The 13,684-nt window shown below is 44.7% G+C and overlaps 2 protein-coding genes across 3 annotated transcripts in view; one reads left to right on the forward strand and one right to left on the reverse strand.

The window, feature by feature from the left end:
- M1ap (meiosis 1 associated protein) overlaps window positions 1–10,064 on the reverse strand; it is a 60,759-nt gene extending 50,695 nt beyond the window's left edge. The window contains exon 1 of the mRNA XM_069989068.1: window positions 9,954–10,064. The gene's annotated coding sequence lies outside the window, so the exon portion shown is untranslated. The remainder of the gene's footprint in view (window positions 1–9,953) is intronic.
- Window positions 10,065–10,317: 253 nt separating this feature from the next.
- Window positions 10,318–13,684, forward strand: part of Sema4f (ssemaphorin 4F) — a 29,424-nt gene continuing 26,057 nt past the window's right edge. For both annotated transcript variants that reach the window (XM_069989071.1, XM_069989072.1), the window contains exons 1-2: window positions 10,318–10,569; window positions 13,406–13,557. In XM_069989071.1, the coding sequence (XP_069845172.1) occupies window positions 10,422–10,569; window positions 13,406–13,557 (300 nt within the window). In that variant the 5' untranslated portion in view covers window positions 10,318–10,421. The remainder of the gene's footprint in view (window positions 10,570–13,405; window positions 13,558–13,684) is intronic.

Raw genomic sequence — 13,684 nt, forward strand, 5'->3', positions numbered from 1 at the left:
CGGCCTCTTCACCCGGTAATAAATGATGTGATGGTTTCCACTCCATTCCAGGGCCCCACTGAAATCCTTGAAGGGGTGCTTGGGGGGTGCAGTTGTGTAGATTGCTGACCTAGCATGTAGCAGGCCCATCCCCAGATCACACAAAACATAACAAAGCAAAATGCACCTCCAGAGCCCGAGCGCTTTTGCCTTTATTGGCTTCTTTCATTTTAATTATTAAATTAATAGTGGGTTGGTTTTCTTTTCTTTTTTGGTCAGCCCTAAAACTGCAAGTTTTCCTCTGAAAGGAGAAAAAAATAAATAAAACATTCTCTTCCACCTTTCCGTTTTTGAAACCGCCTCAAGCGGTTGGTTGCTGCCCAACACCAGGCTGGCCCCGAACTCGCGATGCTGGGGCTTCGGCTTTCTGAGTGGGGGATTACAGGTTGAGGGCCGCTATGCTTGGCCTTTTTCCCCTTGTGAAGGAAGGAAGGGCAATGGCGGTGCCACCCCCCCTTTCCCCCCCATCCCGGTCTCAGGGCCTCGGGCCTCCGGGCCGTGGGTGTGAGGAGCATGCGGGCTGCCCGCGGGCCTGCGCCGCCGCCTGCGGGCCGGGCAGGCGCACAGACCGCCGGCGCGGCCTCCCCACGAGGTCCCCAGCAAGCCCCATTCCACGAGGCGGCCTGGGGGAGGCCGAGCCTCCTACCTGGCCACCAGGTCCTACTGTGGGCGAAGCCGCTGGGGTCCGGCTCTGGCACCAATGACCCGCGCGAGTCTCCCTCAGGTGCCGGGCCCGGAGCCCCACCTCGGGCGCCCCTCAGGCCCCTCTCCCAGGCGTCGCGGCCTCCTCAGGAGGAGCCCTCAGCCCCGCCCCCAGCCAGCGCCCCTCCCACCTCCGCACAGGGCCCCAGTCGGGAGCCCCCCTGCGGGAGCCCCACTCAGGGCCCCATCTCAGCGTTCCCTGCAGGGTTCCTTCCCTCCCCGCACCCCCAATCTGGTTTAGGTGACCCTAGTAAGTGCATCCCCCCCCCCCATTCAGCAGCACCCCTGCATTGTCTTGGCTGTACCCTTTACCTTCCCCATCAGTCATTCATCACCCGGAGGGTCTCTTTTATTCAGTAAGCCTTTATCGTGCGAAAACTTTATTTCGTGGGTCGTGGGGACCGAACTCAGGACCTGTGCTGTCTGAGGCCTTTTGCTCAAGACTCGCGCTCTAGCCCTGTAGCCACAGCTCCACTTGCGGTTTTCTAGTGGTCAATTGGACATGAAGAGTCTCCCATACTTTTCAGCTCCCGCTGGCTTTGAACTGCGATCTGCAGATCTCAGCTTTTTGAGTAGCTAGGATTACAGGCGTGAGCCACCAGCGTCAGGCTGCCAAGACTTTATTGTACCAGGACTCCGAAACGGCGCACGAAGTGGTCCTGTGCCCCAGCATACAAATCAGTTTAAACTGGACTCAGTTCGAGCCTGTAACCCTAGCTACTCTGGAGGCTGAGATCCGTGGGTGGAAGCCAGCAGGAAAGCCTGTGAGACTCTTTATCTCGATCAGGCCGCTGGAGGGCAGAGCAGACAGGAAGGCCACTTCCTTATTAAAAAAAAAAAAAAAAACACCACCTGTCCCAATCCTTCTTGGGGGGAGGAGGGCGGCAGAGACCACTGGCCTGAAACCTCTCAAACTTACTTGCTAAAAGTAAATTTACTGTTGACCCTGCGTGACCTCTCTGACCCCAACCAAGGAGCACACCCCAATAAACTTTTCTTTGATTCACCTTTACCTCCTCCAGTGTGTTCTTTCCTTGCCTAAAACCTTACAGTCTCCAGTTAACCACCCAAAACCTGGAAGTGGAGCTATGGCTCAAGAGGTAGTGTGCCAGCCTTGATTGAAAAAAACCAAAAGGGACAGCACCCAGGTCCTGAGTTCAGACCCCAACTCTCTCCTCCCCAGCAGGTTTAATCCTCCCTCAGGCAGTTTTTAATCCCTCCATCCCAGGAGGGTCTGTCCCACTTATATTGTAACAGTTGAAAGAGACATACTTAATCCCTAAGTATGGGACCAAATGTTCTGAAAAAGTTTAGAGCAGCTCAACAATCTCAGTCCTTGTAGATGGCAAGAAAAGAATTCAGACATGCACATAATTAAAGGTGATAGGAGGGTTGGGAATGTGGCTTAGTGGTAGAGTGCTTTCCTAGCATGCATGAAGCCCTGGGTTTGATTCCTCAGTACCGTATAAAGAGAAAAAGTTGGAAGTGGTGTAGTTGGTAATGGTAGAGTGCTATCCTTGAGCAAAAGAAGCTCAGGGACAATGCCCAGGCCCTGAGTTCAAGCCCCAGGACTGGAAAAAATAAGTGATAGGAAAGTTTATTACAAGTGAAATATGACAAAGAGAAGATGAGGAAGATGGCAGTTTAGCCTGTCTCTGCCAGCTTGGCCATCTTTGTGATAGAGGTTGGCCTTGTGTTAGATGGTGAGAATTGAATGGTTTTCTGATGGGAGTCTTCTTTCTGTTACCTATAAAGTTGTGAGACTCAAGACTTACTGTTCCCTCCTTATTTCCTCTTTTTTTTTTGTGTCAGTCCTGGGACTTGAACTCAGGGCCTGCCTAGGCAAAGTTCCTGAGCTTTACCACTTGAGCCACAGCTCTACTTCCTGCTTTTTTGGTGTTTAACTAGAGATGAGTCTCACAGACTCTTCTTGCTGGGCCTGTCATGGAACAGTAATCCTCAAATCTCAATTTCTGGAGTAGCTAGGATTACAGGTGTGAGCTTCTTGTACCCCACTGTTTTCTTCATTCTCTTCTTTCTTACTTCCTCATTCTTTTGTAACCCCTTGCCCTCATTTTGCCATCAGTCAGGATTTTTTTTTTTTTTTATCAACTCATCCTGCTGTCTGTAAGCATTGTAGGCCTGCTTTGTTTTTTGTTTTTTGTTTTTTTCCTCCCTTCCCCCATTATCAGGGCTGCTTTTCTATTAAATTTTTGTATTTATTGGGAATGACTCCTAAGATCTCTCTGACAAACTTCTGTTGGGCTAGGGAATCTTGGTTCTTAGCTGTTGGTTAATCTGGGTTTCTAATATTCAGAATATTAGAAATTCTCTGAATTAGTCCACAGAAAAGATGTGAGTACCAAACTAATGGATAAGCAAAGCTAGGCGCCGGTGGCTCATACCTGTAATCCTAGCTACTCAGGAGGCTGAGATCTGAGGATCATGGTTCAAAGCCAGCCCTGGCAGGAAAGTCCGTGAAACTCTTGTCTCCAGTAAACCATCAGAAACCAGAAGTGGTACTGTAGCTCAAGTGGTAGAGCACTTGCCTGGAGCTGAAGAGCTGAGGGCCAGAGTTCAAGCCCCATGACTGACAAAAAAAGAAATGGATAAGAAATCTATATGTTTATTTGTTTTATTTTGTTTTTGTCTTCTGTTTTCATTACCAGATATGTAGATGACGTGGACAGTAATTCAATGAGTGGCTCAGGACAGGTTAGACATTTCCATGGGAAAAGGTTACAGTTTGTGTTCTAGTTTTACTACATTGCTTTATCCTTCTTGATGGCTCATCAAATAAAAACAAAACTATTTAACATAAATATGCTTCTCTCTCTCTCTCTCTCTCTCTCTCTCTCTCTCTCTCTGTGTGTGTGTGTGTGTGTATGTGTGTGTGTGTGTATGTTAGCCCTAGAGCTTAACTCAGGGCCTGAGTGCTGTCCCTGAGCATTTTTGCTCAAGACTAGTGCTCTAGCACTTGAGACACAGCTCTACTTCCAGCTTTTTTTTTTTTTTTTTTTGGAGCAGTTTATTGGAGATAAGAGTCTCACAGATTTTCCTGCTTGGGCTGGCTTTGAACTTAGACATTCAGATCTCAGCTATCTGAGTAGCTAAATTACAGGTGTGAGCCACTGATGTCTGGCAACACACACATGCATGTGCCAGCCACTCCTGAGGCTTAAACTCAAGGCCTGGGCACTGACCCTTCAAGGCTAATACTCTACTATACTACTTGAGGCACAGCTCCACTTCCAGCTTTTGGTAGTTTATTGGAGATAAGTGTCTCATGAACTTTCCTACTTGGGCTGGCACGCTACCATTTGAGCCACAGTTCCACTTCCAGCTTTTTGGTGATTAATTGGAGATAAAAGTCTTGCAGACTTTCCTGCTCAGGCTAGCTTTGAGCCACGCTACCATTTGAGCCACAGTTCCACTTCCAGCTTTTTGGTGATTAATTGGAGATAAAAGTCTTGCAGACTTTCCTGCTCAGGCTAGCTTTGAGCCACGATCCTCAGAGCTCAGGTTCCACCCCCCCCCCCCCCCCCCCCCGTAGCTAGGATTACAAATGTGAGCCAATGATGCCTGACATTGTAAGTATACGTTATTTTATTTGTAAGTATGCTTTAAAAAACACTTCAATATTCCAGGTGCTAGTGTCTTACAACTGTAATTCTAGCTACTGAAGGGGACTGTGGCTCAAACTGTAGAGTACCAACCTTGAGCAAAAAAGAATAGGGACAGTGCCCAGGCCCTGAGTTCAAGCCCTAGTACCTGCACAAGGAAAACAAACCAAACCAAACAATAGCAAAATAACACCATACACACAAACCCAAACCCAAATACTTAAGTCTGATCTGCAATAGAATGCCAGCGTTTCATTTTAAATGATAGCTTCTCAACAGCTCTTCTTTTCCATTTTGTACAAATAAATCTTCCTGCCTATAATCTCCAGATTATCCTTTACACTGATATTAGAATTATTGTTGTAATCAATATTTTAATTGTGTCATTCTTTTGCTTAAAAATTGTTTATGTTACCTTTTTGGTTGAAGGGTCTATTATAAGCAACCCACCTACTTTAACAGACCAACCTCAATACTAGCCTTACTCTAAATTACTACCTATTGGGCTGGGAAGGTGGCTCAGTGATAGAGCGCTTGCCTTGCATGCCTGAGGCCCTGGGTTTGATTCCTCAGCACCACATAAGCAAAAAGAAAAAAGCCAGAAGTAGCACTGTGGCTGAAGTGGTAGAGCGCTAGCCTTGAGCTGAAGAGCTGAGGGACAGCGCCCAGGCCCAGAGTTCAGGCCCCACAATTGGACCCCCCCCCCAAAAAAAAAATTACTACCTATTGTTCCCAGCTACCACATATTGCTTCCTTTTTTTTCTTCTTTTTGGAGTGTGAAACTCTGACTTCTTACCTATTAACCCTATTAACCATTGTTTTTTTTTTTTTGGGTCCGGTCATGGGCCTGAACTCTGGACCTGGGCGCTGTCCCTCAGCTCTTCAGCTCAAGGCTAGCACTTTACAACTTGAGCCATAGCGCCACTTCCGGCTTTTTTTTTCTGGTTATGTGGTGCTAAGGAATCGAACCCAGGGCCTCATGCATGCAAGGCAAGTGCTCTACCACTGAGCCACCTTCCCAGCCCCTTAACCATTGTTAACATGGATTTAAACACTGTTAGGCAAGATTTGGCCCTGAATCAACTAGGCTTCACTTGGGTTGAGATAGAGGGGAAATTTGGGGATGGGTGTGGATGATTTGAGGCCCTGTTGGCACTGTCTCCCCTCCCCTAATACATTTCTTTTTGAACCCTCCAATAGTTAGTCCATTAATATGAAGTAGAATTTTTTAAGCATATACAAAGGCCTGTGTCAGGTATGGGAGACTGTGACATATTTTCATGAAGAATTATTCTTTGAAAGTGACAATGAAGAAATGCCTTGCAACAAGGCATCAGCTGCTTAGAAATCCACTTCCATGTTTACTGGGTAGGGTGGGGGCTGCTTTTCTTATAGGGTGCTCTCAACCAGTTACTGAATATGGTGGGGAGACAATGACAGATCTGTACCTGGGAGACACAAAGATGGGTGTTCTGACTCTGTAATTCCTCAGCAGCTTTGCTGTACCTCCACTGTCAAGGATTCTTCCTTCATTTTCTTCTTAGAGTCAGACTTACATCACGGTCTGTTTTCCCAGCAACTTCACAGAGGAGAAAACTGGCAAACACTATCCTATTAGCTAAGTCTGATATCACCAAGGATGACTTGTAGATATCATATCATATTTCCTATATGACAGAAGAGTGACACTTCATCTTTGTGGTTTCTTTCCTCAAATCTGAAACCCTAGTATAATCACAAGAAAACCTGAATGTAGGTATTACCTACAAAATATCTAACAAATACTTCTCAAGACCGCCAAGGTCATGAAAAATAGGGAAGAAATAAAGGGCTGTTATATACTACAATAGACTAAGATATGATGACTGTCTCAATATAGTTGTACTGTTCTAATGAGCAAAAGTGTATTACAGCTCTGAATCTTAAGTTGCTGATCAAAGCACTGGCAGATTTTCTGTCTGGGGAGGGCCTGGTTCTCTGGTTCACAGATGATGCCTTTTCTCCATGTCCCTACATGTGGAAGGGACTAGATAGCTCTCTGGAGTCTCATAAGGGACCCACCTTCGTGACCCAATCACCTTGTAAAGCTACCATCTCCAAATTTCATAATTTGGGGGGATTAGACTTTAGCATATGAATTTTGGAGAAAATAAGCATTTAGGCCATAGCATTCTTCCCCTGACCCCCAGAATTCAGTCTTTCTTACATGCAAAATGCATTCATTCCATCCCCAAAGCTTTAACTCACTTCATCAATAACTCTCTAGGTGTTAGATTTTATTTAAGAAATTATAGGCTGTTTCTAAATAACCATACCAATCCAAAATAACTAGCAAGATGGTAGGAGGAGGGAGAATAATGGAAGGGGGTGATAAATTGTATATATAAGTAGACATATTAAAATAAAACCCTTTTGTACAACTATTTAAAGGTAATGATAATAATCAAAAACAGTAAAAGTAAATAATCAGCAAAATTCAGGGTTGGAACCATGGTTCAAGTAGTAGATCTCCAGCCAAACAAGCAAGATAAGCAAGCACAAGGCCATGAATTTAAACCTGAATAGACTGAACCCCCAAAATTGAGATAAGCCAAATAGTAAACTATGTCACTGAAGACTAGTTTTCAAGGGAACTTTTCATCATCCTATAAATTCATATGATAGCTCTATCAATTCTTGCTAGAATATAATAATAGTTTCCAGTTATTGAGTGTATGTAACACATTCTCCTAAGCATTTTATGGGCATTGCTTCCTGTAATCCATACTAAAACTATGTATTATACCTTATACTTATAGGTATTATATCTTATTACTGTTCATAATAGCACAGCATTACCTTATCCACAGAATAGATACTAGAATACTTCATAGTAATAAGAAATAAGCTAAAACTATATACACCCCTATATAGCTCAAAAATCTAAAATAGTGAAAAACTCAGTTTTCAAAAGAATAAATCATACTATTTCATCTATACAAAATTCAAAATATTACTAAAGAGTAGATAGTTCAATACAGGAGAAGTAAAAAGATAAGTTTGGGAAAGGAGACTGAGAACATGAGTGGTATTTTGTTGTTGTGGAGACAGGGTCTCCCTATGTTTCCTAGGCTGGCCTAGAACTCATGATCCTCCTGCACAAGGATTACAGATGCACACCATCACACTCAACAGTATAAGTGTTCTATTAAGTTATACAGTAATATACAGAATTTATTTTTTACATCTTTTCCTTCCTTCCATCCTTCTTTCCTTCCTCTCTCCCTTTCTTCCCCCTCTCTCTTCCTCCTTCTCTCTTTTTCTCCCTCCCTCCCTCTCTTCCCTGTCCTGGGGCTTGAATTCAGGGCTTGGGCACTGTCTTTGAGTTTCTTTTGCTCAAAGCTAGCACTCTATCATTTGAGCCACAGTGCCAATTCTGGCTTTTTCTGTTTATGTGGTACTGAGAAATTGAACCCAGGGCTTCATGCATGTTAGGCAAGCACTCTACCACTAGGCCACATTTCCAGACCCTCCTTTATATTTTTCTAAGCACAAAATAGTTCATAATAGAAGGAAAATAAGTACTATTAAAAGAAAGCTGTTTTTACATAACTGTTCTTAAGCAGTGAATATATAAAGATCTGAAATTAGCTGGCTTCATCTGCATTTCAAGATGTCAATCTTAAAAAATTAAGAATGGTGTTTGGTCCTTCTGTTCTTAAAACATATTGATAAAAACAAGACAATCATTTCTTCCCTTGATTTTTTTCTTCACACACACACACACACACACACACACACACACACACACACACTGCACACACAGTTATCTGCTATTAAAGAGGGAAAAAAAGCTGGAAGTGGAGCTGTAGCTCAAGTAGTTGAGCACTAGCCTCAGGGACAGTTAGGGGACAGTGCCTAGGCCCTGAATTCAAAATGCCCCAGGACTGGAAAACACCAAGCAAGCTAGTAAACAAACAAAACTCCCCCAAAACTCAAAACCTAATTCTGAGCTAGGTATAATGGTGCAGACTTTTAATACTATAACGCAGAATGTGGAGGCAGGAGGATCCTGAGTTCAAGGCCAGACTGGGCTACAAGCAATACTCCAGCTCAAATAGATAAACAAACCAGATGTTGTGCTAGTAAGAAAAAACACTCTCAGACAGAAGACTTTGTTATATGTCACAGTAAAGGCACACATACACACACACACATGCAATATATATTTATATATATATATATAGATAGATAGTGTGTGTGTGTGTGTGTGTGTGTGTGTGTGTGTGTGTGTGTGTGTGTGTGTGTGTGTGACAGCACTGGAGCTTGAACTCAGGACTTGGGAACTGACCCTTAGCTTTTTTCGTTTAAGGCTAGACTCTACTATTTGAACCACAGCACCACTCTGGCTTTTTAGTAGTTAATTGGAAAATCTTAAGGACTTTGCTGCTCTGGATGACTTTGAAATACAATCCTTAGATCTCAGCCTCTTGAGTAGCTATGATTACAGGCATGAGTTACCTGTGCCTGTCTAATGCTCCATTTTATTAAGCAATAGTTTTGAACTAAGTCATTCAATTATTTTTTTAATTTATTTTTTTCCGGTCATGGGGCCTGAACTCTGGGCCTGGGTGCTGTCCCTCAACTCTTCAGCTCAAGGCTAACAGTCTACCACTTGAGCCACAGCGCCACTTCCGGCTTTTTTCTTATTGCTTATGTGGTGCTGAGGAATCGAACCCAGGGCCTCATGCATGCAAGGCAAGCCCTCTACCACTGAGCCATCTTCCCAGCCCTAAGTCATTCAATTTTAAGTATAAGTGCCAAGATGGAATGACATTACATTTTGCTTATAAGAGTGAGCAACCACCATCTGCCAGCATACCATGAGGCACAAACTGATCATTTATTTGTGTCAACAAATAATTTTACCTGTAAATATATCAAGTTATATCATAAACACCGGACACACAAGCTTTATCACACCAAAAGCATTCTCCTTAAGTGAGTATGTGACAGGTACATTAATGGTATCACCATGAGCCACAGTGAAGAAAATGGCCACTTGCAGTGGCTCAAGTGTTAGAGCGCTAGCCTTGAGCTGAAGAGCTGAGAGACAGCGTTCAGGCCCAAAGTTCAAGCCCCATGACTGACAAAAAAAAAAAAAAGAAAGAAAAACAGAGAAAATTGCCACTGTGAAGAACCTCTCTCTGTCCTCATCCTCCAGCTCCCCATGTTGGAGAGCCCAGTTTCTCCTACCCATGGCACAAAACTCACTTAGAACTGATGACACTCAACTGCTCTACATTTGTCAACTGTACATTAAGTGCCAAACTTGTATGATTTCCTACAGGGACTTTTCCTTGCCTTCCTATCAGCTCTCTGCCTGTGCCTCTCCCATAGTTCTCTGAACTCTGCATCCTCTTCTTCCTTTCTTAGCCCTTCTGTAACAAACACATATGTTATTATACATTAACAACATATTAGTTAAGATTACACTGAGAGACCCTGTGATTGCCGATTGCTACCAGGTGAAATTCGTAGTATTTCTCGTATTAAAGCCAACAAAATTGACATAGCTAGGGAATTTCTTGTTACTCAATAAATTCTGACCTTGTGGAACAACAGAAGCGTGTCCAGTCCACCTGTTTCTGACATAGCTCGCCTGGCATAATGTTTCTGAGAAATTTGGTGTGTACTCATTTATCCACTAATGGAGATACCCCTTTTCTCTACTAATACAGGTACAGACATTTGAGTTTGAGGGCAGCGCAAATTCCCTGCCCTTCTCTTGCCGCCCACTTCCGGGGCAGAAATGTCTCCCTACACCTGGATGTAGCTCCGCCTCCGTATGGGTAGGGCCTCTCCTCGTCCCGCCTCTCCTCAATCCCGATTGGCTAGGGGGAAGAAGCTAGTCCATAGTGGTCCTTTCTTTAGGGGGCGGAGCCTGGGTGGTTTCATCCAGCCTTTGCAGGCCGAGCCGCCACCGTGGGGATGTGAGTGGGGTTGTAGCCAGCGGCGCCTGGGCCCTGGGCCGAGGTGGCTGGACGCGCCCCACCCGGCAGCCAGGCGGAGCCAAAGATGCTGGCCCGTCACGCGCGGCCCCGCCCGGGCCCCGGGCCGCCTCGGGTCTGGCCCTTCCCGCTGCTGCTGCTTGCAGCGGTGCTGAGAGGCCCGGTGTCCGGCCACGTACCCCGCTCGGTGCCCAGGACCTCGCTTCCCAGCTCCGGTAAGGTTGGCAGCCCTCGCCCTCAGCGATTCGCGCCAGGTCCAGGTTCCGCCCGCCGCTACCTTCCTAACCCCGGGGGTCCTCTGTGCAGCGCGCTGGGTGTGCTGCGGTGCCCATGATCCGCCGAGACCCGGAGGAGACCCCCTACTCCGTGCTGCTTTATTCCATCCTCACCCTGGGCCTCGATCCTCAGCATCCACGGCACACCCAGATTGCTTCTGCAGCACCTGATTTTCAGAGCCTTCAGATCCTTCGGATTCGGAAGCCCAGGAAAGGCATGGGGGCTTTCTAGATTGTCTATTTCCAAGTCCTTTCTGCCTCATTTCCCTAGACCTCTGTACATATCCAGGAATTCACTAAAGCCCATTTTACTTCTAAACCTCTCATTTTTATTTTTTATTTATTTCTTATTCTGCCCACCTGGGTTCCCCAGAACCCAGAATTTCTGTCATCTATGGTCAGTTCAAGTCTTCAACCTCTTATCCAACCCTGTTACCTTGCCCACAGACCTAACCTTCCTTGTCCATTTCCCAGTTCCTTCACAGTTCAGGCACCTGCTTCCATCTGCCCATTCTCAGATTAACTTTAACTTCCTCACTAGTTCTTGCTTCCTCTGCCCACTCTGGACATTGCATGCTGACAACCCATTCAATGAGTTGATTAGAAGTTCAGCTGTAATGATTTTTGAAAAGATGTGGAAGATGCCAGGAAATGTCAAAAGGTTAAAAGTAGCCATTCACCCTTTAGACTCTTTGCTGATGTGGATATGAGTGTGCCATGACCTTGTTTTCTTCTTGGTGGGTACTGAGTGTAAACCCCGTGATAGACAGCAACAGTGAAGGCAAGAGAACACTTGTTGGCAAAAACTCACAACTAGGTAATAATTTAGAGCCAGTGACATATAGGGATGCTATGAATCCAAAAGGCGAAGCTGTGGTCAGAGCCTGGGGTTTCAATTTGTGCTGGGAAAATAGCCACAAAGTAAGTTAAGGTTGCCAGGCTGAGTTAATGTCCAGGAATTTAGAGAGATCTAGATAACTAGGTAAAGCTGTGATGGAAATATGAAAGGAGTTTGGGCAATCCAGGGCTTCTCTAATCATGAGAGAGACGGAAGGGTGTTGCAGCACAGAGTTGAGTGTGGATATGGTAGATTGGGGTAGGTGGGGCTTACATAAATGGACTGATGGCTGGCCGGGTATCTGAGCAGAAGAAATAAAGCAGAATTGCATTGGTTGCATGGGTATGGTCCCCAGAGACAGTGAATTAATGCCAAATTATTTGCTATAATCTTTAAATAGACATATTTTGAATGCTGATCTGTGACTTAAGATTTTTGGAAAAATGGAAGGAAGAAAGGGACCATTTGTGAAACATATGATGTCAGGTGCTTTCATGTATGTTATGATTTTACTTAATTCTCCCAACAACCCTGAGTGGCAGTGTTTACAGATGAGGAAGGTAATGTACAGAGAGGGGAAGTGACTTATGCAAAATCTCATAGCTGGTAAGTAGAAGAACCACATTTAAACACAGACTGGTCAAATTCTGGAACATAAAAACTCTTTCTACTATATACCCTTTATATTTAAAAGGAATGAGGTGTGTGTGTGTGTGTGTGTGTGTGTGTGTGTGTGTGTGTGTGTGTGTGTGTGTGTCTGTCTGTGTGTGTGTGTGTCTGTGTGTGTGTGTAGGGCGAGGGAGGTTGAGGGTGTTGGATAAGAGAAGAGGTAGACTTTATTGTATTGGTAAATGAATGGAACATTGCTGGGCATATTGAACATTGATGGGCATAGTGCAGAATGCCTGTAATTTTAGTCTGCAGGCTGAGGCAGGAGGATCAAAAGTCCTAGGCCAGCTGGGTGCTGGTGGCTCATGCTTGTAATCCTAGCTACTCAGGAGGCTGAGATCTGAGGATCATGGTTCAAAGCCAGCTTGGGCAGAAAAGTCTGTGAGAATCTTTAGCTCCAATGAACCAGCAAAAAGTTGGAAGTAGAGCTGTGGTTCAAGTGGTAGAGCTTTGAGCTGAAAAGCTGAGGGATAGTGCCCAGGCCTAGAATTCCAACCCCACAACTGGAAAAAAAAAAAAGTCCTAGGCTAGCCTAACCGTATTTTATAAACAAAACAAAGCAAAATCAACCCCAGCAAACAAAACCAAGTAAAGAACAGCAAAAAGCAGTGAAACGGCCTATATAAAAAGAAGTTATTATTAAGCAGTGCTTAAAAAATAAAGATATTTTCAAATTATGTACCACATTGCTATGAATAGAAATTACAGGCTTGCTGGGTGCTGTTGGCTCACACCTGTAATTCTAGTTATGCAGGGGGCTGAGATCTGAAGATGGTGGTTTGAAGCCACCCTGTGCAGGAAAGCCCATGAAACCCTTATCTCCAATTAATCACAGAAAAAGCTGGAACTGGTGCTGTAGCTCAAGTGGTAGAGTACTAGCCCTGAGCAACAGGAGCTTAGGGACAATGCCCAGGTCGAGTTCAAGGCCCAGGACTGGCCCCCCCCCAAAAAAAGAAATTATAGATTTAATATTTATGCTGTTATTAAAAAACATTCTGTTTTTATAGAAAAGGTGTAATTGCCTGGGTTTTGCACTAAATATTCTGGCTTTCTCAATGTCTATCTCTGGGGATGTATATATTGTTGACCCGTTAAAGCTCTGCTTTTTCCCCTAATGGTTGCCACATAAGTAGCATTTGGAAAAAAACACACAAAAATTGGCCCCTCTAGCCAATTTTTGGCCAAAAAAAGAAGCTTGGCTGGTAGACCCAACCTTTATGAAGTGATGACTGATAATATTTTTTCCTTTTCTCCCTGTCTTCCTGCCAGAGGTGGATTCCTATCTCACTCGATTTGCTGTCCCTCACATATACAATTACACTGTTCTTCTTGTGGATCCTGCTTCCCACACACTTTACATTGGCGCCCGGGACACCATCTTCGCTTTATCCCTACCTTTCTCAGGGGAGAGACCCCGCAGGGTGAGCAATGAGAGTGTGGCAGATCCTAAACCCCATGGCATGTGATTAGGTCTATTGTTTTATGGGCAGTGGATGGGAGTTTCATAATAACCAAAGATATAACAATGATGATGGTAGAAGAGGAAGA

The sequence above is a fragment of the Dipodomys merriami genome, unplaced genomic scaffold (assembly GCF_024711535.1).
Source record: "Dipodomys merriami isolate MVZ:Mamm:240054 unplaced genomic scaffold, mDipMer1.0.p SCAF_37, whole genome shotgun sequence".
In the NCBI taxonomy this organism is placed as follows: Eukaryota; Metazoa; Chordata; class Mammalia; order Rodentia; family Heteromyidae; genus Dipodomys; species Dipodomys merriami.